The 24,060-nt window shown below is 37.5% G+C and overlaps 1 protein-coding gene across 8 annotated transcripts in view; it reads right to left on the reverse strand.

Annotated features, from left to right (window-relative positions):
- Positions 1-24,060, reverse strand: part of PRORP (protein only RNase P catalytic subunit) — a 137,131-nt gene that overhangs the window by 61,572 nt on the left and 51,499 nt on the right. For 5 of the 8 annotated variants that reach the window (XM_081547916.1, XM_081547924.1, XM_081547917.1 and 2 more), the window contains one exon: positions 14,860-14,967. The exons of 2 other annotated variants lie outside the window; for them this stretch is intronic. In XM_081547916.1, the coding sequence (XP_081404042.1) occupies positions 14,860-14,967 (108 nt within the window). Of the gene's footprint in view, positions 1-14,859; positions 14,968-17,983; positions 21,244-24,060 lie in introns of those variants that run through there. One more of the 8 variants, XM_081547920.1, reaches the window with a different exon arrangement.

Here is a 24,060-nt window from a genome sequence, read left to right on the forward strand (position 1 = left end):
AAAAACATATTTAAGTAAATTTACTACTCACTCTGGAATTGCTGCTTATCAGACTTAACAAATATTTTTAAATGTTTTTGGTTAGAGTGAGTATTATATTTGCACTCTACCTACCACATTCCTGAGATACATGTTTTAAAATACTGTCATAGAAGCAAAGTACACACAATAATGATTCACAAAGACAATCTCACCACACCCTAAATAGTTATCACACAAAAATTATCAGTGACACATCAAGAGCAGAATCAACTTGCCATTAAGATTTCGCCAGAGAGAAAACAGATATGGGAACCCGGCAACACTGTTTTCCTAACAATGATGTTTTAAGATATGCGATCACTTGACTAATGCAATTGGGGAAATTTCTGTTTCAAACACTATGCAGAGTATATCTTTTGGGGATATTTGGAAAGAAAATGACATGAGGCCAATTCATTATTGAAATTTTGCCTGACTTCCTCATCTTTCTACTTCCTTCCTTGATTACTTAACTAATAATATTACCCACTTTTCTGACAATTGATCATTCGCTTCATTAGCAATTGGTACATGTAAGAATAATTCTGAGTGGTGCATACCATTCTAGCAGTCACATGACAAGACAGAACTCTTATACATGTCAAGCAGGTGAACTGGGTGGAATGGCACGTGGATGGAAGGAAGCATCTCCTCAGTTCAGTTCAGTTCAGTCGCTCAGTCATGTCCAACTCTTTGCGACCCCATGAACCACAGCACGCCAGGCCTCCCTGTCCATCACCAACTCCCAGAGTCCAACCAAACCCATGTCCCTTGAGTCGGTGATGCCATCCAACCACCTCATCCTCTGTCGTCCCCTTCTCCTGCCCTCAATCTTTCCCAGCATCAGGGTCTTTTCAAATGAGTCAGCTCTTCGCATGAGGTGGCCAAAGTATTGGAGTTTCAGCTTCAACATCAGTCCTTCCAATGAACACCCAGGATTGATCTCTTTTAGCATGGATTGATTGGATCTCCTTGCAGTCCAAGGGACTCTCAAGAGTCTTCTCCAACACCACAGTTCAAAAGCATCAATTCTTCAGCACTCAGCTTTCTTTATAGTCCAACTCTCACATCTATACATGACCACTGGAAAAACCATAGCCTTGACTAGATGAACCTTTGTTTACAAAGGGATGTCTCTGCTTCTTAATATGCTGTCTAGGTTGATCATAACTTTCCTTCCAAGGAGTAAGCGTCTTTTAATTTCATGGCTGCAGTCACCATCTGCAGTGATTTTGGAGCCCCAAAAAATAAAGTCAGCCACTGTTGCCACTGTTTGCTCATCTATCTGCCATGAAGTGATGGGATCAGATGCCATGATCTTAGTCTTCTGAATGCTGAGCTTTAAGCCAACTTTTTCCTCTCCTCTTTCACTTTCATCAAGAGGCTCTTTAGTTCTTCTTCACTTTCTGCCATAAGAGTGGTGTCATCTGCATATCTGAGGTTATTGATATTTCTCCCGGCAATCTTGATTCCAGCTTGTGCTTCTTCCAGCCCTGCGTTTCTCATGATGTACTCTGCATATAAGTTGAATAAGCAGGGTGACAATATACAGCCTTGACGTACTCCTTTTCCTATCTGGAAACAGTCTGTTGTTCCATGTCCAGTTCTAATTGTTGCTTCCTGACCTGCATACAGGTTTCTCAAGAGTCAGGTCAGGTGGTCTAGTATGCCCATCTCTTTCAGAATTTTCCACAGTTAATTGTGATCCACACAGTCAAAGGCCTTGGCATAGTCAATAAAGCAGAGGTAGATGTTTTTCTGGAACTCTCTTGCTTTTTCGATGATCCAGCGGATGTTGTTTGGTATTATCTGACCTAGGGCAATGTGACTTCTCTGACTTATCATGTCGTGAAAGATAGATAGTAAGAAAAAAACCCAAGAACCATTTTTTGTGTTCAGTGAATTCTGGATTGGCGTCATCCACTAATGCCTATTTATTTCCCCAAGTCACTTGGGGGAATCACTCCTGACTAGCTAAAAGTAACTATTTTAAAAATGAGGAGTCAAGATTAGGTCTATCACCCATGCCCACGTAATAAATTAGGGATGAGAGAACTCATCAAACCTTCTTGAACCCCAAAGAAATAGGACTTAAATGCCACTTAAAGCCCAATGAAATAGGATTTAAATGTCACCAGATGAGTTGCCTTAAGAGTTTCAGTCCAAGTTTATGGTTTCCACTGGTTATAAAAACATCTTCAGGCTTATAAATACATACTAACAGTGACTTATTTGGGTGATTATTTCAGATGCCTTATAAAGAAACATGCAATTCCACTGCTTTGATAGTCCATATAATTACTTTCAATTTCAGGTTTTCCCCAATTAACATATTCTCTTTGGATCATTTAACAGAGTTGTTTTTTTTTAAGTTATTCTCTAGGCACAGAATGACTTTAATCATCATAATGCTAATATAACTAATATAACTACTTGATAATATTGCTGCTGGTTACGGAAACTTGACAAACTTCTATTTTGAAAGTGGAAGAAGTATATTATTCTTAGGACCAAGTTTCAGTACTGTAAAGTGAGTTTCACATATTTAGTTTAAAAAATAGATTCCTACTCTAAGAATCATTTAGACTTCTAATAATTTTGAGTATGTGACTTCTATAATTGCTTGTTTTTGTAAAGCAGTATGAGTGCATTTCAGAGGAAATGTCTTTATGTAACAGTGGTTCTCAAAATGTAGTCCCCAAACCAGCAGCATTAGCATTACCTAGGAACTTTTAAGAAATATAAATTCTTAGCCCTAACCCAGAACTTCTGAATCAGGAACTCTGGGTGTAGGGTCAGAAATTCTGTTTTAGCAAGTCCTCTAGGTGAGACTGATGCACACTAAAGTTTGAGAATCAATATTCTAAAATATAGTGGAAACATTAGTAGTTAAGTTTGAAGATTTTAAATTTTCTTTTCTTTAAAAACACATGAATTTCTAAAAAGAAATCTAATAAGTACTCACAAATATATATAATTCTACAAAGTAAAAAGTGAAGTCCCTTCCTGGATTAGAAATAATTGGATTAATAATTGTTCCTGTAACCCTTCACCTTAAAAACACTGAAAGAATCACTTTTTAAAATTCACTGGAAAGAAACTATTGTTAAGTAGTTAACTACAATTAAAATGCCTAGATGTAATCTCCAATCACTTATTTCTAATCATTAGCAATGAGTAAAATTTATGAAAGTAAACTGGGAAAAATGACACGTTCTTGATTCCAGATTTCAATACAGGAAAAAAATTACTCAAACACCTCAGAGCAGACATGGGTCAGCCTTCTTCGAAGGCAATAAAAGCAGCATGACCCCCAAGTTCTGAAACACCAGGAAAAACACCTTCTACCTCTAAAGCCAGTCCTTAAGAGCTAGTCTTTAAGTAGGAGAAACAATTATGTAGAGAGGAATATTAAAAGTTGAGGAGGTGTAATAAAAATTTTACTTCAATACTTAATCTAACATTTTCACTTACAAACATAATAAGGAATTCCTTGTCACTATAACATTACTGAAACATAATTTCAAGCACAGCTGGTGTCAAACTCCAAACATTTCTATAATTTGGTCAAAAAAAAAAAAAATGCCCAGGTTTTATAAACGCATACCAAAAAACACTGAGCATAGTTTATTTTATCTTAGGTTCTTTAGGGTATTGAAATATTTACAAGGGGTTATGTAAATCAATAGAAAGAAATAAAATAACTTGGGTGGCAGGAAAAAAATGAGAACTCACTGCCAAGTAAATGCTACTGCCAAGTGACTTTTAATGGCTAATACCCTTTCTTCCACTTTTCTCTCACTGTAGTAAAACCAAAAAGAGATGGCAATCAAAACAAATTCTGCAGTGCTTCTATCAAACTACTTTCTATTCAATGCCCTAAGCATGCTGTAAGAATGAAAGCATTTGGTGCTGATGCCTGAACATAATTCTTTTAAATTACATTATAAATTTTCTTTCTGTGGAAGCTATTTTAAACCAATTCTCTGTTATCTTACAAATAGAGGGAACAGAGTTTGGAACAGCTAGCAAGATTAACTAAAATGATGTACTTTTTCCCCTATACACCCTCCACTAGAGGAGCTTATGAACAACTGAAAACCCTAAATGCAACCTGCAAAAGGAGCAAGAAACAAAAACGTTAGGACTAAATCCTGGGTAGGTACGTTTATGATGGTGACGGGGGAAGTGGTTAACAAGAGGGGAAAATGTAGGGGGGAAAAAGGAAGTTTTCTACTTTATATCTTTTTGTTTTCTGGGTGAAAGCTCAGTATTTCCCTGTCCCCCTAGGCAACCTTACATCACCAATTATGAACGATGACTTGGTGGCGCAAAAGAAAAATCCATCTAAAAATGAAAGTTATGAAAGTATGTGTAAAGTATGAGTTATAGAGACTTTAGAATTCCTACTTGATCATTCTAGAGAAAAGAATCAATAAAAGCATCAGTTCTTATCACATAAAACCACAGTAAAGGAATCTGATACTGAAAAAAGAACTAGGCACAGGCAGGTTGCGTTGAGAAGATAAACCTCATTTCTGGCTCCTGGACTTGACCATTGTAACAGGCAAGATATCACTAACTTCAGTGTGGTAGTCATCAGAGCTGTTAAAAAATACTAATCCTCTTTCTCCTTCTAGATACATGGTAGGACTGTCTTTCCTATCATGCTGAACTCAGGTTAGCTATGTAGCTTGTGTTTGCTGGAATCACAACTGAGCAGAAGCTCTGAGTCAGTGTGTACTTCATGACTTTCCCTTTTCCTTCTGCCACAGTGACTGGCGATATTCCAGAAAGTTATTCTGGGTCCTGGAATCAGAATGGTGATGACAAAGATGACCTAAAATGGACATTCAGCATGAACAAAAAATGGTTCATTTTAAGCCACTGAAAATTTGAGTTTATTATTGCAGCATTACGTAGCCTATCCTGACTAATACAGTCAGTCTTTTATTTTCTCTATACTGTTGTTATATTTCTTATTTACTTATTCTAGAGAAGTTAGCCATTTATTTACAGACTAAGTTTAGGTTCCAGCATCAGTTCAAAAAGAATGAAGATCTCAAACTGAAAAAACTACAAGATTAGATAGTCAGTTATTTAAATTAGGAGACTAAACACATCATAAAAGACAACTATGCTTTTATTTTTATAAAGTTAAGACCATGAACAACTAAATACACTCAAAGGGTTGTTGTGGCTTTTTCCCTTTTTCATTTATTGGAGTAAGTGCCAGGCACTGCAATAGTGCTTTTCAAGAATTAGCTCATTTAATCATTACCTAGCAACCAGGAGGTTACATAACTTAGCCTAGGTCCTATAGCTACTGTGTGAAGTAAGCAGCCAACAGTACAACTCAAGAAGTCTTTCAGTTAATCCTGAAAAGCAGGTAAGTCATTTCTAACAGGTTATATGAACTACTTTACATTCATTTGTTCATTCTTTCATTCATTCACTAAGTACTTACTGAGTACTTATTATGTTCAAGGCCCCTTTCTCAGTGCTGAGGATACGACAGCAAGCCAAGTACACAAGACATTGAATCTCAGGGCATTTGCATTGTAATGGAGGACACTAATAAAGTAAACAGAAATGTATAGATAACTATAGATACTAAGTGCTATGAAGGAATTAAATCAATTATCTACTGCTGTGTGATAAACCACTCAAAAACTTGGGTTAAAATAATCACTGCCTTTCGCACAACACTATGGGTTGGCTCAGTTGGATATTATTCTGTTCCATATATTATAGGCTAGGCTAATTCATGTGCTCACAATCAGCTGGCAGGTTGCCTGGAGGCTGTCTGGTGCTAGATGACTTTACTCACATCATCCACCACAGAAACAAATAAGTCTGTATTACTAAAAATATAGGGAGAGGTTGGGTGAGGAGAGTAAAGTTACTTCAGAAGAATCAGGGAAGACCTCTGGTACGTTTGAGAAATAGGAAAAGTTATACTGTATCTATAATTCAGTGAAAAGCAAAGAAAAAAAACCAGAGATGAGGTTGAAAACAGAGGTAAAGATAAGATGATGAAAAGTACTACAATCCACGATAAGGAACATGGCTTTTATTCTAAGTATCCTGCAAAATCAGTGAGGCAAGGATGAAGAAGCAAGAAGGACACTTGGGAGTTTAGGTGAGAGACAATGTTAATGGAGATAGAAAGAAATGGTTAGATTACAGGATATAGTTGGGAATTATGATCATTAAAATTTGTCAGTCAGTTGGATGTTGGGTTACTGAAAAAAGTAGCTGAGGCTACAATCCAATCAATGGAGGATAGTGGTACAAATCACTCACTCAAGTTTTAAAAAAATGGCTACAATTTAATTTCTACATAATTTCTAACTTAATTAAATTTAATTACTTAAATTTAGCTAATTAACTTAATCTCTAAGCATCATTTGTGCAGTGCTTTTCCTCAAAAGTATCTGTAAGAGCCAAAATAACATGTTGTTGGGAGATGACTGTTCATAAAATAATCCATGCTGCTCCATAAACGTAGTTTATTAAATTAAAAGAATTTGAATTCAAGAAAATCCACAACACTACACCTTGCAGCAGGTAACAAAAAAGAGAAGTTAGTCTAAGTGCTACATAAAGGTTGGCTCAAGTGCCACACAAGGGTTCATACCTAACACTTTCTAATCTAGTCATTGTTTCTCCAAAATTACAACATGTTCTGGAGAAAATGTTACAAAACTGTTTTGTAATACTTAGAATTTCATGTATTTTGGGTAAACATTATTCTCTATTCTGACATTTCAAGTAAACTTTTAAGAAAAGAGTCATATAAACACAAGAATCACTGTAATGGACAAAAGGATGAGCAGTATACTTTGACTTTCTTGTTTACATCACATAAGCGTTAGCCTAGTCATGTTTCAGCATTCATAGCATTTATCAGCCTGCAGACACATCCTCACACTTCAAAACCTTTTACCTGGCACTGAACAGTGCTCAGTAAACAGTACCCGATTCTACACTGGAATTCCCTGCTAAGATGCTCTGTTCTTCTTAAAATGAAAGCTATATAATTAATCGACCAGTTACTCAGAACCCTTCCTTTTTCTCAAAAGTAAAAATGCAAACCAAAACCTTTCTTCTGAAAAAGTGCAACAAAAAAAGTACTGTTTAAAAGCGGAATACACTTAACCCTTGAAAAACATCTAAAAGGTGAGTAGCAAGTTTTAGTAAACAAATCAACTGGGCTTCCCTCATGGTTCAGTTGGTAAAGTATCTGCCTACAACGCAGGAGACCCGAGTTCCATTCCTGGGTAGGGAAGATCCCCTGGAGAAGGAAATGGCAACCCACTGCAGTATTCTTGCCTGGAGAATTCCATGGACAGAGGAGCCTGGCAAGCTACAGTCCATGGGGTCATAAGAGTCAGACATGACTTAGCAACTAAAGAGAGAAACAAATGAATTAGAAAGGGTCAAGGCTAGTCCCATCTAAACTCACTGTACTCTAAAGTATGTTGGTTTATCATCTATTTAAGATTGTTTCTCTAAAAGGGAACCCTCCTACACTGTTGGTGGGAATATAAATTGGTATAGTCACTATGGAAAATACTATGGAGGTTCCTTCAAAAACTGAAAACAGAGTTACTATATGATCCAGCAATCCCACTCCTGGGAAGATATCTGAAGAAAACTCTAATTTGAAAAGATAAACGCACCCCAATGTTCACAGCAGCACTATTTACAATAGCCAAGACATGGAAGCAACCTAAGCATCCACTGACACATAAACAGATAAAGAAGATATGACGTATATATACAACAGAATACTAGTCAGCCACAAAAACATGAAATAATGCCTTTTGGAGCAACAGGGATGGATCTAGAGATTATCACATTAAGTAAAACAGAGACAAATATCATACGATATCACTTACATGAAGAATCTAAAAAATGATACAAATGAACTCATTTACAAAACAGAAACAGACTCACAGCCATTGAAAGCAAACTTACCTTACAAGAGGGGAAGCAGGGGGTAATATATTAGGAGTTTTGGATTAGCAGAAACAAGCTATTATATATAAAACAGATAAATAATAAGGTCCTACTGCATAACACAAGAGAACTCTGATCAATGTTATATGGCAGTCTAGATGGGAGAAGAGTTTAGGGGAGAATGGATACATGTATATGTATAGCTGAGTCCCTTTGCTGTCCACCTGAAACTATCACTACATTGTTAACTGGCTAATACTCCAATATAAAGTAAAGTTTAAAAAAAAAATTTAAACTTCCAAAAAAAGAAAACGCATACTGTGTACAGATAAGCCTGCACATTCTCAGGCAATGGCAACCACCACAAAGCCTCAACTCTGCATGCTAACTGGCGAGTTTCTACTCACATCAATTATAAGATACAATCTGACTTCCAAAAAATTCCAAATATAAAAAGATATGCTTGAAAATTGAGAAAATAAATTCACAACCAGAACTATTTTTAGTTTCTTAAATCTCAATCACCCCTAAGCTGTAGGCTCTGAGATTAAGATATGTGACCAAGGTGGTACTCCCTATGTAATGAATTTAAAATGGTCTCTTCTTATTTATGAACTAACAGAGAACAATGCTGGCTATATAATTAAGCATTAATGCAAAAGGACAAAGTAAAATTTGTAACATATAATGCACAGAGTTCATGAGAAGAACATAAATGATTTGTACATTATTCCACAGAAAAAGGCTGGAAGAGTCCACATACAAAGATGAAAAATTCAAGAATTAGGATTTCTAATCTTTTCCTTTGTGCACACTTAAAGGTAACCATATTAAGAGAGAGAGAAAGGACAAATAAAATGGTCAAGAATATTTCCTTTCCGGGCTATTTTATTAAACGTTGTTTACAAATTTTAAAAATGTTTCAGCTAAGGAATCTGGGTTAAAAACTGTCCAGCTCTATTCACTTAGCAGATTCATAGCAGAAATGCAACTAAATAGTTGAAGCAATCATGTAAAGAGCAACATTAAATAAATGTATTCTATTTGGGCACTTTTATAACTGTTGGTATAATTGCTTCAATCATTTTGGAAAGCAATTTGGTAATGTATAGTGAGGAGAGATAAGAAAGCCTTCCTCAGTGATCAATGCAAAGAAATAGAGGAAAACAATAGAATGGGAAAGACTAAAGATCTCCTCAAGAAAATTAGAGATACCCAAGGGAACATTTTATACAAAGATGGAGTCAATAAAGGACAGAAATGGTAGGGACCTAACAGAAGCAGAAGATATTAAGAGGTGGCAAGAATACACAGAAGAACTGTACAAAAAAGATCTTCATGACCCAGATAATCACGATGGTGTGATCACTCACCTAGAGCCAGACATCCTGGAATGTGAACTCAAGTGGGTGTTAGGAAGCATCAGTACGAACAAAGCTAGTGGAGGTGATGGAATTCCAGTTGAGCTATTTCAAATCCTCAAAGGTGATGCTGTGAAAGTGCTGCACTCGATATGCCAGCAAATATGGAAAACTCAGCAGTGGCCACAGGACTAGAAAAGGTCAGTTTTCATTCCAATCCCAAAGAAGGGCAATGCCAAAGAATGCTCAAACTACCGCACAATTACACTCATCTCACACGCTAGTAAAATCATGCTTAAAATTCTCCAAGCCAGGCTTCAGCAATACGTGAACCGTGAACTTCCAGATGTTCAAGCTGGATTTAGAAAAGGCAGAGGAATCAGAGCAAATTGCCAACATCCGCTGGATCATCGAAAAAGCAAGAGAGTTCTAGAAAAACATCTATTTCTGCTTTATTGACTATGCCAAAGCCTTTGACTGTGTGGATCACAATTAACTGTGGAAAATTCTGAAAGAGATGGGCATACCAGACCACCTGACTTGCCTCTTGAGAAACCTGTATGCAGGTCAGGAAGCAACAGTTAGAACTGGGCACAGAACAACAGACTGGTTCCAAATAGGAAAAGGAGTACGTCAAGGCTGTATATTGTCAGCCTGCTTATTCAACTTACATGCAGAGTACATCATGAGAAATGCTGGGCTGGAGGAAGCACAAGCTGGAATCAAGATTGCCGGGAGAAATATCAATAACCTTAGATATGCAGATGACAACCACCCTTACGGCAGAAAGTGAAGAAGAACTAAAGGGTCTCCTGACGAAAGTGAAAGAAGAGAGTGAAAAAGTTGGCTTAAAGCTCAACGTTCAGAAAACTAAGATCATGGCATCCAGTCCCATCACTTCATGGCAGATAGATGGGCAAACAGTGGAAACAGTGTCTGACTTTATTTTTCGGGGCTCCAAAATCACTGCAGATGGTGATTGCAGCCATGAAATTAAAAGACACTTACTCCTTGGAAAGAAAGTTATGACCAACCTAGACAGCATATTAAAAAGCAGAGACATCACTTTGTCAACAAAGGTTCGTGTAGTCAAGGCTATGGTTTTTCCAGTGGTCGTGTATGGATGTGAGAGTTGGACTATAAAGAAAGCTGAGTGCCGAAGAATTGATGCTTTTGAACTGTGGTGTTGGAGAAGACTCTTGAGAGTCCCTTGGACTGCAAGGAGATCAAACCTGTCCATCCTAAAGGAGATCAAACCTGTCCATCCTAAAGGAGATCAGTCCTGGGTGTTCATTGGAAGGACTGTTGTTGAAGCTGAAACTCCAATACTTTGGCCACCTCATGCGAAGAGTTGATTCATTTGAAGAGACCCTGATGCTGGGAAAGATTGAGGGCAGGAGGAGAAGGGGACGACAGAGGATGAGATGGTTGGATGGCATCACTGACTCAAGGGACATGGGTTTGGTTGGACTCTAGGAGTTGGTGATGGACAGGGAGGCCTGGCGTGCTGTGGTTCATGGGGTTGCAAAGAGTTGGACACGACTGAGCGACTGAACTGAACTGAACTGAGTGAGACCTTTAAAATTATCCATACCCGTTGACTCAAGAGTCCTATTTCTGGGAATCTATTCTCAAGAAATCATCTGAAACATCCAGAGATCTTCTTCCAAGCATTATTTACCATAGTGAAAAACCAGAAACAATCTAACATGCCCACCAACAGGCAAATGATTAAAAAATTGTGGTACATCCGTAAGACACAGTTATTTGAGAATATTTGCCAAGAATGCCTTTTTACTTTTCCTGATGATGAGTCTAAAATTTTAAATATATACTTACTGTGAAGGAAAATTTTAGAAATAAAGATGAAAAACTGAAATTCTCTTGTTGTCTTATACTATATCCCCAATTTCTAAAGTTAACTATCCAAAAGTTTTTATATGTAACTTCTGGAATTTTCCAGTCATATACAAATTTACCTAACAAACATTTATATATGTGTAACCCTTTGGTTTGCTTTTAACACAAGTGAGGCCATACAGTTGCTGTACAGCTAGTTTCTTACACTTACTTTGGCTATCATTCCATATCAGTGCATATAGATCTACCTCATTCATTTAAAATAGATGTTTCAATATATATCAGGTCCTAGACTGATAGACATTTAAGTTGATTAGACTTCTTTGCTTACAAGCAATGCTGTAACTAACACATTGGGACATAAAATTTTATACACTAGTATGAATATAACAGTTCCTAAGAGAAGAATTTCAGCATTTTAGGCATTCAAAGTTATTGCCAAATTACCCACCAAAAAACACTGTACCTAACAGCATCTAAAAATGCTCAAACATTTTTAAAATTTGTAAACAAAGTTTAATAAAATAGCCCAGAAAAGAAATATCCTTAACCTACTCATCTGTCGTTTTTCTCTCTCTCTCTTAATATAGCTGTCTTAAAGTGTGCACAAAGGAGAAAGTTAGGAATCCTAATTCTTGTTTTTTGTGTTTGAATCCTAACCCTCCTCTCTACCTCTCTAAACCAATCAAAATATTGGATGCTACTAACTTTTAAATTTCTGCCAGTCTAGAAGACAAATATTTTCATTTGCATAACTATAATTATGAAATAGGTTAAACCACTTTTCTACTGCTTGGTTCTTCTTTTTCTTACAGACTTACTTATAAGAAACCTTGGTATGGTCAGGAAATTAGCCCTTTGTCATTTGTGTTACAATTTTTTTTCAGTTTGTTTTTATGTTCAAACAATGTTATAGTATTTTTTACTGTCCAGCAAATTTCTCTACTCTTCCCATTAGGGTTCCAGAATTTTATATATGCTTCAAAGGTCCTTTCAACTCAAATATTTTAAAACATTCCTAATTTCTCTTACTCCTTTTATAGTTTCACTTTTATTGAGAGTTTTCAACAACTATAAATCAAAATATAGACATATAAGCTCACTTAGGTTAAAAAATAAAAAATACTGCAAGGAAATAAAACATTGACCATGATTATAGTTGAATGTTAGGATTATATATAATTTTCTGTAACTTCCAAATTTTCTACAATGAATATGCATTACTTTTATAATCATAAGAAAATAACATTTCTTAAAATCATATTTTAAATTTTTCTTAAGTTTTTGATGGAACTGGCTTCAATGTTCAATCAAGTATTATGTGAGTACCTCACCTAGAGTCTAACACTAATACTAAATCTAATACTAAGGCAGAGATTTGTTATTTCCTTTTAGCTCCACTGACATGGATGACATAACAGGAGAAAATCTTAAACTGCTCAACAGGGGATAGATGAAATCAAGAATTACTCCCCATTTGGGAAGTTACTTTGAATAGTAATCAATAATAGTCACACCTATAATAGTCACACCTATTAGGTACTTCCCAGAGAAGGCAATGGCACCCCACTCCAGTACTCTTGCCTGGAAAATCCCATGGATGGAGGAGCCTGGTAGGCTGCAGACCCATGGGGTTGCTAAGAGTCAGACACGACTGAGCGACTTCACTTTCACTTTTCCCTTTCATGCACTGGAGAAGGAAATGGCAACCCACTCCAGTATTCTTGCCTGGAGAATCCCAGGGACGGCGGAGCCTGGTGGGCTGCCGTCTATGGGGTCGCACAGAGTCGGACACGACTGAAGCGACTTAGCAGCAGCAGCAGCAGCATTAGGTACTTAGTATGTACCAAGTATTCTTCACAACATCTTTAAGAGATAGGTACTATCATTAGGTCTGTTTTACAAATTGGGAAAGTAAGGCACAGAGAAGTCAAATAAATCGCTCAAACTATGAAAGCAATTTAAAGTGGTAGGTTGAATATAAAGAGCCTGGTTCCAGAATCCCCGTTCTTAACTTCTAATCTAAAATGCTACTTTAAAGCTATTTAAAATGTTATTAAATGCTATTCAGGTGGTGTCTCTTAAGCTGAGTCTCCAAGCTGAAATTTCCCAAATATAATGCCAGTGCACTGCCACAAGTTCTCTGAAAGTTGGGTAATAACAACTACTTGTCACATAAGCTGTTGCTTACATTAAATTATTTAAAGAGTAAAAGCTAAAAGTAGTGGCAGACATCATGATTTCCCTGGCCCATCATTTATTCTCTGCCTCTGTACTTGCCAAAATCTGCTAAAATCTTCAAAAATGTGCAGTTTTCTCCCACAAAGCTGGAAGATGTGTCCACTACAACATCTTCATCATGGTAGTGGCAAAAGTGAGCCCATTTGGGCTACATATTTCTGGCAAGCTAATCTTTTGCTTTGTCTGAAGCTGAAAGTCAAACAAAAAGTACACAAACAAGAAACTTTTTATTCTCGCAGATTAGATAGGAATGAACCCTTCTGATTCTGAGCTCTACCATGCCTTAGTGATAATAGTTTCATGTTTCCTATTCCGGCTTTGTCTTTGTCAATGTTACTGCTTCAAAAGGCCCTTCAAGTATCTAAGAGACAAAAATGTTTTCAACTTACTTTTGTGCTTTTTAAAAATAAAGGAGTAAAAAGTACATACCTGACCATAAAAATTCAGGCACAAACAAAGGAGAGGCATATAAAGAAATTTCTATAAATCAACCTTGTCCTTAGTGAGTACTTGTAAGCTTTTCTGAATATAAATGGTCAAATTGGACCAGTATTGATAGCATCTCTGAGAAAAAGCTTTTAAGTTGGCAGCAATTTTTACAAAATAATAGTTTAACTACAGATAAATGGCCATAGATTACCAGTGGTAAGAGCCACAAGTCTGAAACCCAGGAGCTCTCTACAATCAAATTTTGATGTTATGACTGCTTTCTAAGGATGTACTGTACAAAATTGGCCTTAATTTTCTAATTTGTAAAAATGAGAATTAAAATAATTGCTCACTATGCTATAAAAAAATCCTAATATTCCTATTAGAAACTATTAGGATACTTAGAAATTGATAGAACAAACGATTACCTTACCAAAAAAAGAAATGCTTAGTTTAATTTATGAACACAGTATGTCTGGAAGAACACTAATGTGAGTAATGGGTAGCCTATCCCTTCTCCAGCAGATCTTCCCAACCCAGGAATTTAACCGGGGTCTCCTGCATTGCAGGTGTATTCTTTACCAACTGAGCTGTCAGTGAGTGATTAAGCCCCAGTGAGTGATTAATACCTCTTAATAGTATAAGTTGATAAATTTCAAGTGGAGGGATGTGATCCACAGGGACAAGACAGAATAACCCAAAGAGTAGAGACCTAGAAGGTTACCTAAAGGTACACAAAAAAGGCTGAACTGGCCCTTTATTACATAGACTTTTAAATCTCTCACTCTTGCCCAGCCAGTAAGAGCCACTTACTTGTCAGAAACAAAAACAGTGAATCTTAGATGACTGGTTGGTCACTGTGGCACTTTTGAGAACTTATTTTTAGAGGAAGGGACAATGGGGAACTAAGAGAACCAAGGAAGATCACAAATGGGTCCCACAAATATTTCCAGAGATGTGGAATAACAAAACTCGTACTTACAACTTGAGATTCACGAGCTTTAGGAAACATCTTGGCAACATTGAGCCCATCAATGACAACATCAAAAGGAGGATGGTATTTTACAAAGTTCTGAAATCTCTTAAGTTCCTAAAAAAAAAGTCAGATAAAATAATAGGAACCTAGTAAGGTCTTTATCATAAACATACAGCTATAACTTTCATTATTGTTCTGGAAAGTCAAAATACTCATTCCTTAAAAATGTACAAACACACACACATACAGAAATATGCTTTCAAAATGAAATCTGTCAAGACCAGCCTACCAGGTGCAACTGCATGTAATTATCTGATATATCTTATAATCTCATAGTGCTTTACACTTCACAAAGTACATAACATGGTATTTCGACTGAACTGTAATCAGTTATCTAGACTGCTAAACTGACACATACAGCAGTAATGAGGAGAATAAAATGTCACAATCTCTATGCTCTATTCTGGAAGCCAAGGAGAAGTGAATCTGAGATATGCCAGTCTACCAGTGTAACCATGTTGAAGGAACAAGGCTCTATAATCTGTACTCCTCTTTTATCAAGAGGATTTGGTTACTCATGGCTATTTTGAAGAGTTGAAAATTCATTCATCATTCATTCAACAAAAATTTGTTCAGCACCTACTATATGCCTAACAGTTACCAAAGAGAGAAAATCCCAACTTAATGGAGCTTGCATTTTAATGGGAAGAGACACAATACAAACAAGTTAATATACAAATGGCAAAGGTGATGAATGCTATGGGGGGAAGAAAAGTAGGAGAGGAAGTTCTACTCCTGGTAATGACAAAGTAGTCTATAATGAACTACCAGATAACATGACATTATCTACATAAAAAGTAATTATTTGAAGGTACTAGAGAAGGACCAAAAGCAAGGAGAAATTGAAGGGAACACAACATTTAAAAGAAGGTTTGATAGTTTTAAAACATGTCTGAAAAAATTCTTTGACACTCCTCACCCTCAAAAGTGTAGTTGCTCAGTTGTGTATGACTCTTTGCAATCCCATGGATGGTAGCTTAGCAAGCTCTTCCATCCATGGAATTTTCCAGGCAACAGTACTGGAGTAGCTTGCCGTTTCCTTCTCCAGGGGAGCTTCCCGATCTGAAATTCGAACCCGGGTCTCCCACATCTCAGGCAGACGCTTTACCCTCTGAGCCACCAGGGTGGAGTCTAATTCCCTCCACTTGAATAGAAGCTTTTCTTTGTGACTGCCTCAATGCATGAGTGTGGCAAAAGTGACACTATGTGACTTCCAAGGCCAGTTAATAAAAGGAAATACAGCTTACATCTGGCTCTCCTTCTTGGGATGCTTCCTTTTAGTAGCCAACTATTATTAAAAAGCCCAGGCAGAGGTCACACACAGGCATTCTACCTGAAAGTTGAACCTAGTCCCAGCCAAAAGCCAACATCAACTGTCAAATTGATGACAGTGAGGGAGATTTCAAGATGACTTTAGCCTCCATTTGATTACAACAGTAGAAGAGCCAAGCAAGAACCACACAACTGAGTTCAGTCAAACCCTAGAACCATAATAATAGTAGGTGATTGTTTCTGTTTAATGCCACTATATTTGGGGTGATTTGTTATGCATCTATGGATAACCTGAAAAGAAGTGAACTGCAGCAGGAGAAAGTTGTCTGTATACAGCTTTTTGCCAGAGGGCACTCTAGTCACCATGGTAGGGAGAGGCAATTGAAAATCAACCAGAAAACTGTATACTGATTGGTTTGAGAAATCATAATCAATTGGTTTGAGAAGATAAAGAGTTTCAGGCTGTCAGAGAGGCTAGAAAATTATAAAAAGAATATTAGAAAAGAAGGAACTGCAAAAATCTGTGTATAAATCTGCTAAATCCTTAGCTCTTGATCTATTCATGTATAGAAGAGACTCCAAGGAGCCCGGGGGGCAGGGGCGGGAAACAGGTAAAAGACTTGAAAGATTTGAACAAAAATTTCAATTACTATCCACTACGAAAACAGCTTCCCTGGTTGCTCAGATGGTAAAGAATCTGCCTGCAATGTGGGAGACCGGGATTTGACCCCTGGAGAACGGAACAGCAACCAACTCCAGTATTCTTGCCTGGGAAATTCCATGGCAGGCTACAGTCCATGGGGTCAAAAAGAGTCAGACAGGACTGAGCTAGTACACTTTCACTTTCAGTAAAAGCAGCAGAGTTTAGACTTTGAGTCTAACCAAGTTTAACAGTCTGGCAAAGCAAAAAATCAATAACCTCTAGAGGAAGATAACAGAATCCAGAGCCTTTGAATTTTACAACATGCCCCTCACAATGTCTAATACACAATTTAAAAATTAATAAACAAGAAAGGAAATAGGAAAATGTGACCCACAGTCAAGAGAGAAGAAAGTCAAAAGAAAGTCAAAAGTCAAAAGAAAGTCAAAAGACAAGGGCTCAGGGCCGGGGCAATGGGATGACCCAGAGGGACGGGATGGGGAGGGAGGTGGGTGGGGGGTCCAGGAAGGGGAACACATGTAAACCCATGGCTGATTCATGTCAATGTATGGCAAAAACTATTACAATATTGTAAAGTAATTAGCCCCCAACTAAAATAAATAAATTTCTTAAAAAAAAAATAAAAAATAAAATATAAACAAACTGACAAAAAAAAAAAAAAAAGAAATCAACCCAAGGTCCAGATGCAGGAGTTAGCAGGTAAGAAATTTAAAGTACCTATTATAAATAGATTTAAGAATTTAAAGGAAAATATAATTATAAATGAATGCAAAGAAAGGACCTAACAGAAGCAGAAGAGATTAAGAAGAGGTAGCAAAAATACACAGAAGAACTATACACAAAAGGTCTGAATAACCACAATGGTGTGGTCACTCACCTAGAGCCAGACATCCTGAAGTGTGAAGACAAGTGGGCCTTAGGAAGCATTACTATGAACAAAGCTAATGAAGGTGATGGAATTCTAGCTGAGCTATTTCAAATCCTAAAAGATGATGCTGTGAAAGTGCTGCACTCAGTATGCCAGCAAATTTGGAACACTCAGTAGTGGCCATAGGACTGGAAAAAGTCAGTTTTCATGCCAATCCCAAAGAAGGGTAATGTCAAAGAATGTTCAAACTACAATACAATTGCACTCACTTCACATGCTAGCAGGATAATGCTCAAAATCCTTCAAGCTAGGCTTCGGCAGTACATGAACTGAGAACTTCCAGATGTACAAGCTAGATTTAGAAAAGGCAGAGGAACAACCAGAGATCAATTTGCCAACATCTACTGGATCGTAGAAAAAGCAAGGGAATTCCAGAAAAACATCTACTTCTCCTTCATTGACTATGCTAAGGACTTTGACTGTGCAGATCACAACAAACTGTGGAAAATTCTTAAGTTCAGTTCAGTTCAGTTACTCAGTCGTGTCCGACTCTTTGCGACCCCATGAATGGCAGCACACCAGGCCTCCCTGTCCATCACCAACTCCCGGAGTTCACCCAAACCCATGTCCATCGAGACAGTGATGCCATCCAACCATCTCATCCTCTGTCGTCCCCTTCTCCTCTTGTCCCCAATCCTTCTCAGCATTAGGGTCTTTTCCAATGAGTCAACCCTTCGCATGAGGTGGCCAAAGTATTGGAGTTTCAGCTTCAACATCAAACCTTCCAATGAACACCCAGGATTGATCTCTTTTAGCATGGATTGATTGGATCTCCTTGCAGTCCAAGGGACTCTCAAGAGTCTTCTCCAACACCACAGTTCAAAAGCATCAATTCTTCGGCAGTCAGCTTTCTTCACCGTCCAACTCTCACATCCATACATGACCACTGGAAAAACCATAGCCTTGACTAGACGTAATTTTGTTGGCAAAGTAATGTCTCTGCTTTTAAATATGCTATCTAGGTTGGCCATAACCTTCCTTCCAAGGAGTAAGCGTCTTTTAATTTCATGGCTGCAGTCACCATCAGTAGTGATTCTGGAGCCCAAAAAAATAAAGTCTGACACTGTTTCCACTGTTTCCCCATCTATTTCCCATGGAGTGATGGGACCAGATGCCATGATCTTAGTTTTCTGAACGTTGAGCTTTAAGCCAACTTTTTCACTCTCCTCCTTCACCTTCATCAAGAGGCTCTTTAGTTCTTCTTCACTCTCTGCCATAAGGGTGGTGTCATCCGCATATCTGAGGTTATTGATATTTCTCCCAGCAATCTTGATTCCAGCTTGTGTTTCTTCCAGCCCAGCGTTTCTCATGATGTAATCTGCATAGAAGTTAAATAAGCAGGGTGACAATATACAGCCTTGACGTACTCCTTTTCCTATTTGGAACCAGTGTGTTGTTCCATGTCCAGTTCTAACTGTTGCTTCCTGACCTGCATACAGGTTTCTCAAGAGACAGGTCAGATGGTCTGGTATGCCCATCTCTTTCAGAATTGTCCACAGTTTATTGTGATCCACGTAGTCAAAGGCTTTGGCATAGTCAATAAAGCAGAAATAGATGTTTTTCTGGAACTCTCTTGCTTTTTCGATGATTCAGCAGACATTGGCAATTTGATCTCTGGTTCCTCTGCCTTTTCTAAAACCAGCTTGAACATCTGGAAGTTCACGGTTCACATATTGCTGAAGCCTGGCTTGGACAATTTTGAGCATTACTTTACTAGCATGTGATATGAGTGCAATTGTGCGGTAGTTTGAGCATTCTTTGGCATTGCCTTTCTTTGGGATAGGAATGAAAACTGACCTTTTCCAGTCCTGTGGCCACTGCTGAGTTTTCCAAATTTGCTGGCATATCGAATGCAGCACTTTCACAGCATCACCTTTGAGGATTTGAAATAGCTCAACTGGAATTCCATCACCTCCACTAGCTTTGATCGTAGTGATGCTTTCTAAGGCCCACTTGACTTCAGATTCCAGGATGTCTGGTTCTAGGTGAGTGATCACACCATCGTGATTATCTGGGTCATGAAGATCTTTTTTGTACAGTTCTTCTGTGTATTCTTGCCACCTCTTCTTAATATCTTCTGCTTCTGTTAGGTCCATACCATTTCTGTCCTTTATCGAGCCTATCTTTGCATGAAATGTTCCTTTGGTATCTCTAATTTTCTTGAAGAGATCTCTAGTCTTTCCCAATCTGTTGTTTTCCTCTATTTCTTTGCAGTGATCACTGAGGAAGGCTTTCTTATCTCTCCTTGCTATTCTTTGGAACTCTGCATTCAGATGGGAATATCTTTCCTTTTCTCCTTTGCTTTTCGCTTCTCTTCTCTTACCAGCTATCTGTAAGGCCTCCTGAGACAGCCATTTTGCTTTTTTGCATTTCTTTTCCATGGGGATTTTCTTGATCCCTGTCTCCTGTACAATGTCACGAACCTCTGTCCATAGTTCATCAGGCACTCTGTCTATCAGGTCTAGTCCCTTAAATCTATTTGTCACTTCCACTGTACACTCATAAGGGATTTGATCTAGGTAATACCTGAATGGTCTAGTGGTTTTCCCTACTTTCTTCAACTTAAGTCTGAATTTGGCAATAAGCAGTTCATGATCTGAGCCACAGTCTGCTCCCGGTCTTGTTTTTGCTGACTGTATAGAGCTTCTCCATCTTTGGCTGCAAAGAATATAATCAATCTGATTTCGGTGTTGACCATCTGGTGATGTCCATGTGTAGAGTCTTCTCTTGTGTTGTTGGAATAAGGTGTTTGCTATTACCAGTGCGTTCTCGTGGCAAAACTCTATTAGCCTTTGCCCTGCTTCATTCTGTACTCCAAGGCCAAACTTGCCTGTTATGCCAGGTGTTTCTTGACTTCCTACTTTTGCATTCCAGTCTCCTATAATGAAAAGGACATCTTTTTTGGGTGTTAGTTCTAGAAGGTCTTGTAGGTCTTCATAGAACCGTTCAACTTCAGCTTCTTCAGTGTTACTGGTCGGGGCATAGACTTGGATTACTGTGATATTGAATGGTTTGCCTTGGAAGCGAACAGAGATCATTCTATCGTTTTTGAGATTGCATCCAAGTACTGCATTTTGGACTCTGTTGTTGACCATGATGGCTACTCCATTTCTTCTAAGGGATTCTTGCCCACAGTAGTAGATATAATGGTTATCTGAGTTAAATGCACCCATTCCAGTCTATCTTAATTCGCTGATTCCTAGAATGTCGACGTTCACTCTTGCCATCTCCTGTTTGACCACTCCCAATTTGCCTTGATTCATGGACCTAACATTCCAGGTTCCTATGCAATATTGCTCTTTACAGCATCGGACTTTGCGTCTATCACCAGTCACATCCACAGTTGGGTATCGTTTTTGCTTTGGCTCCATCCCATCATTCTTTCTGGAGTTATTTTTCCACTGATCTCCATTAGCATATTGGGATATGGTTTAATTCTTAAAACCACTGTACCTATCTCCTGAGAAACCTGTATGCAGGACAAGAAGCAACAGTTAGAACTGGACATGGAATAAAAAATGGACTGGTTCAAAATTGAGAAATGAGTTTGTCAACGCTGTATATTGTCACCCTGCTTATTTAACTTATAGGCAGAGTACATCAGGCAAAATGCCAGGCTGGATGAATCCCAAGCTGGAATCAAGACTTCCTAGAGAAATATCAACAAGTTCAGATACACAGATGGTAACATTCTAATGGCAGAAAGCGAAGAGGAACTAAAGAGCCTCTTGATGAAGGGTGAAAAAGAAGACTGAAAAGGCATGCTTAAAACAACATTCAAACAAATAAGATCACGGAATCTGGTCCCATCACTTCATGGCAAATAGATGGGGAAAAAGTGGAAACAGTGACAAACTTTATTTTCTTGGGCTCCAAAATCACTACAGATGGTGACTGCAGCCATGAATTAAAAGATTCTTGCTCCTTGGAAGTAAAGTTAGGACAAACCTAGACAGCGTATTAAAAAGCAGAGAGATCACTTTGCCAACAAAGGTCCGTATAGTCAAGGCTATGGTTTTTCCTGTAGTCATGTACGATGTAAGAGTTGGACTATAACGAAAGCTGAGTGCCAAAGAATTGATGCTTTTGAATTGTGGTGCTAGAAAAGACTCTTGAGAGTCCCTTGGACAGCAAAGAGATCAAAGCAGTCAATCCTAAAGGAAATCAATCCTAAATATTCATTGGAAAGACTGATGTTGAAGCTGAAATACTGTGGCCACCTGATGCTAAGAGCTGACTCATTTGAAAAGACCCTGATGCTGGGAAAGACTGAAGGTGAAAGGAGAAGGGGGAAGAAGAGGATGAGATGGTTAGAGAGCATCACTGACTCAATGGATGTGAGTATGAGCAAACTCTGGGAGATAGTGAAGGTAGGGAAGTCTGGCGTGCTGCAGACACAAGGCTGCAAAGAGTCGGACACGACTTAGCAACTGACCAAATTATCTAAACTCTAAGTGGACTAGGTTAAGAATTTATATTATAACCTCAATTCATATATTTAAAAATATAGAAAAAGTATAGATAATAAGCCAACAGAAGAATTCAATTAAATTTTTTAAAAAAATTTGATTAACCCAAAAGAACATAAAAGTAGGAATAGAGGAACCAAAATTTTTTTGGATAAATATAAAACAAAAGCAAAACAAAATATTTAAATTCAACACTATCAAAAATGCTGTACATAAGACATGTACTTTGTTTTCTCTTCCAATTTCATTGCAATATAATTGAAATACAACACTGTATAAGTTTAAGGTATATGGCATAATGATTTGACTTACATATATTATGAAATGACTACCACAGTAAGTTTAATGAACATTCATCAATGCGAACCCTTAGGGCTTACTCTTTTAACAACTTTCATGTATGACACACAGTAGGGTGAACTTGATAAACAAAAAATAGAAAATAAAAGATAATAGATCTATTATCTATTATCTAAATAGATAATAAAATATTTATATTTATAAAGTTTTACATTATATCCCTAGTACTTATCTAAATAACTGCAATTTTGTGGCTTGCAACTAACTTCATCCAATTTGTCATCCTTCCATTTCCTGCCTTTGAAACCACAAATCTGATCTTTTTCTTAAATTTGTTTGCTTGTTTTTGAAACATAGTTGACCACAATAAGTGTAGACAGGTTGATCACAACCTGTCTATTCAGGTTACTATCTGTCATCATAGAAAGATTACATTGTTATTGATTGATTATATTTCCCACACTGGGAAGTGTGTACCCCTTAATCTCCCTCAACCTATTCCTCTCATCCCCCACCTTCATCCCCTCTGGTAACCACCTGTTTATTCTCTGAATCTATGACTATGTTTCTGTTTTGTTATGTTGGTTAATTTGTTTTTTAGATTCCACATATAAGTGAAATCATACAAAATTTGTCTTTCTCTGTCTGACTTACATCAGCATAATATCCTCTAGATATATTCATGTTGTTGCAAATGGAAAAATTTCATTCTTTTTTAAGACTGAGTTAGTATTCTGTTGTGATACATACATACATATATATATATATATACACACCACATCTTCTTTATCCATTCATCTAATGATAGGCACTTAGGCTGCTTCCATATCTTGGCAATGTAAATAATGCTGCAGTAAACATGGGTGGGCATTTATCTTTTCAAATTAGTGTTTTCATTTTCTTTCAATAAATACCTAGGAGTGGAACTGCTAGATCATATGGTAGTTCTAGTTTTAGCTTTTTGAGGAACTTCCATACTGTCTTCTATAGTGGCTGCACCAATTTACATTCCCACAAACAGTGCACAAGGGTTCACTTTTCTCCACATCCTGCCAAACTTGTTATTTGTTGTCTTTTTAATAATAACCATTCCAACAGTTGTGACGTGATATTTCACTGTGGTTTTTATTTTCATTTCCCTGGTGATTAGTGATGTTCAGCATCTTTTCATGTGCCTGTTGATATCTGCATGTCTTCTTTGGCAAAATGTCTATTCAGGTCCTCTGCCCACTTTTTAATTGGTTTTTTTTTTTAATGTTAAGGTGTATGAATTCTTTGAGTATTCTGGATGGAATTCTCTAGGTAAAAATACTGGAGTGGGTAGCCTATCACTTCAGCAGATCTTCCTGACCGAGGAATCAAACCAGGGTCTCCTGCATTGAAGGCAGATTCTCTACCAACTGAGCTATCAGGGAAGCCCCGTATAGTTTGGATATTAACCCTTTATCCGATATATCCTTTGCAAGTATCTTCTTTCATTCAATAAGTAGCATTTTCATGGTGTCGACAGTTTCCTT

Source organism: Giraffa tippelskirchi, chromosome 12 (genome assembly GCF_054371585.1).
Source record: "Giraffa tippelskirchi isolate mGirTip1 chromosome 12, T2T-mGirTip1v1.2.pri, whole genome shotgun sequence".
In the NCBI taxonomy this organism is placed as follows: Eukaryota; Metazoa; Chordata; class Mammalia; order Artiodactyla; family Giraffidae; genus Giraffa; species Giraffa tippelskirchi.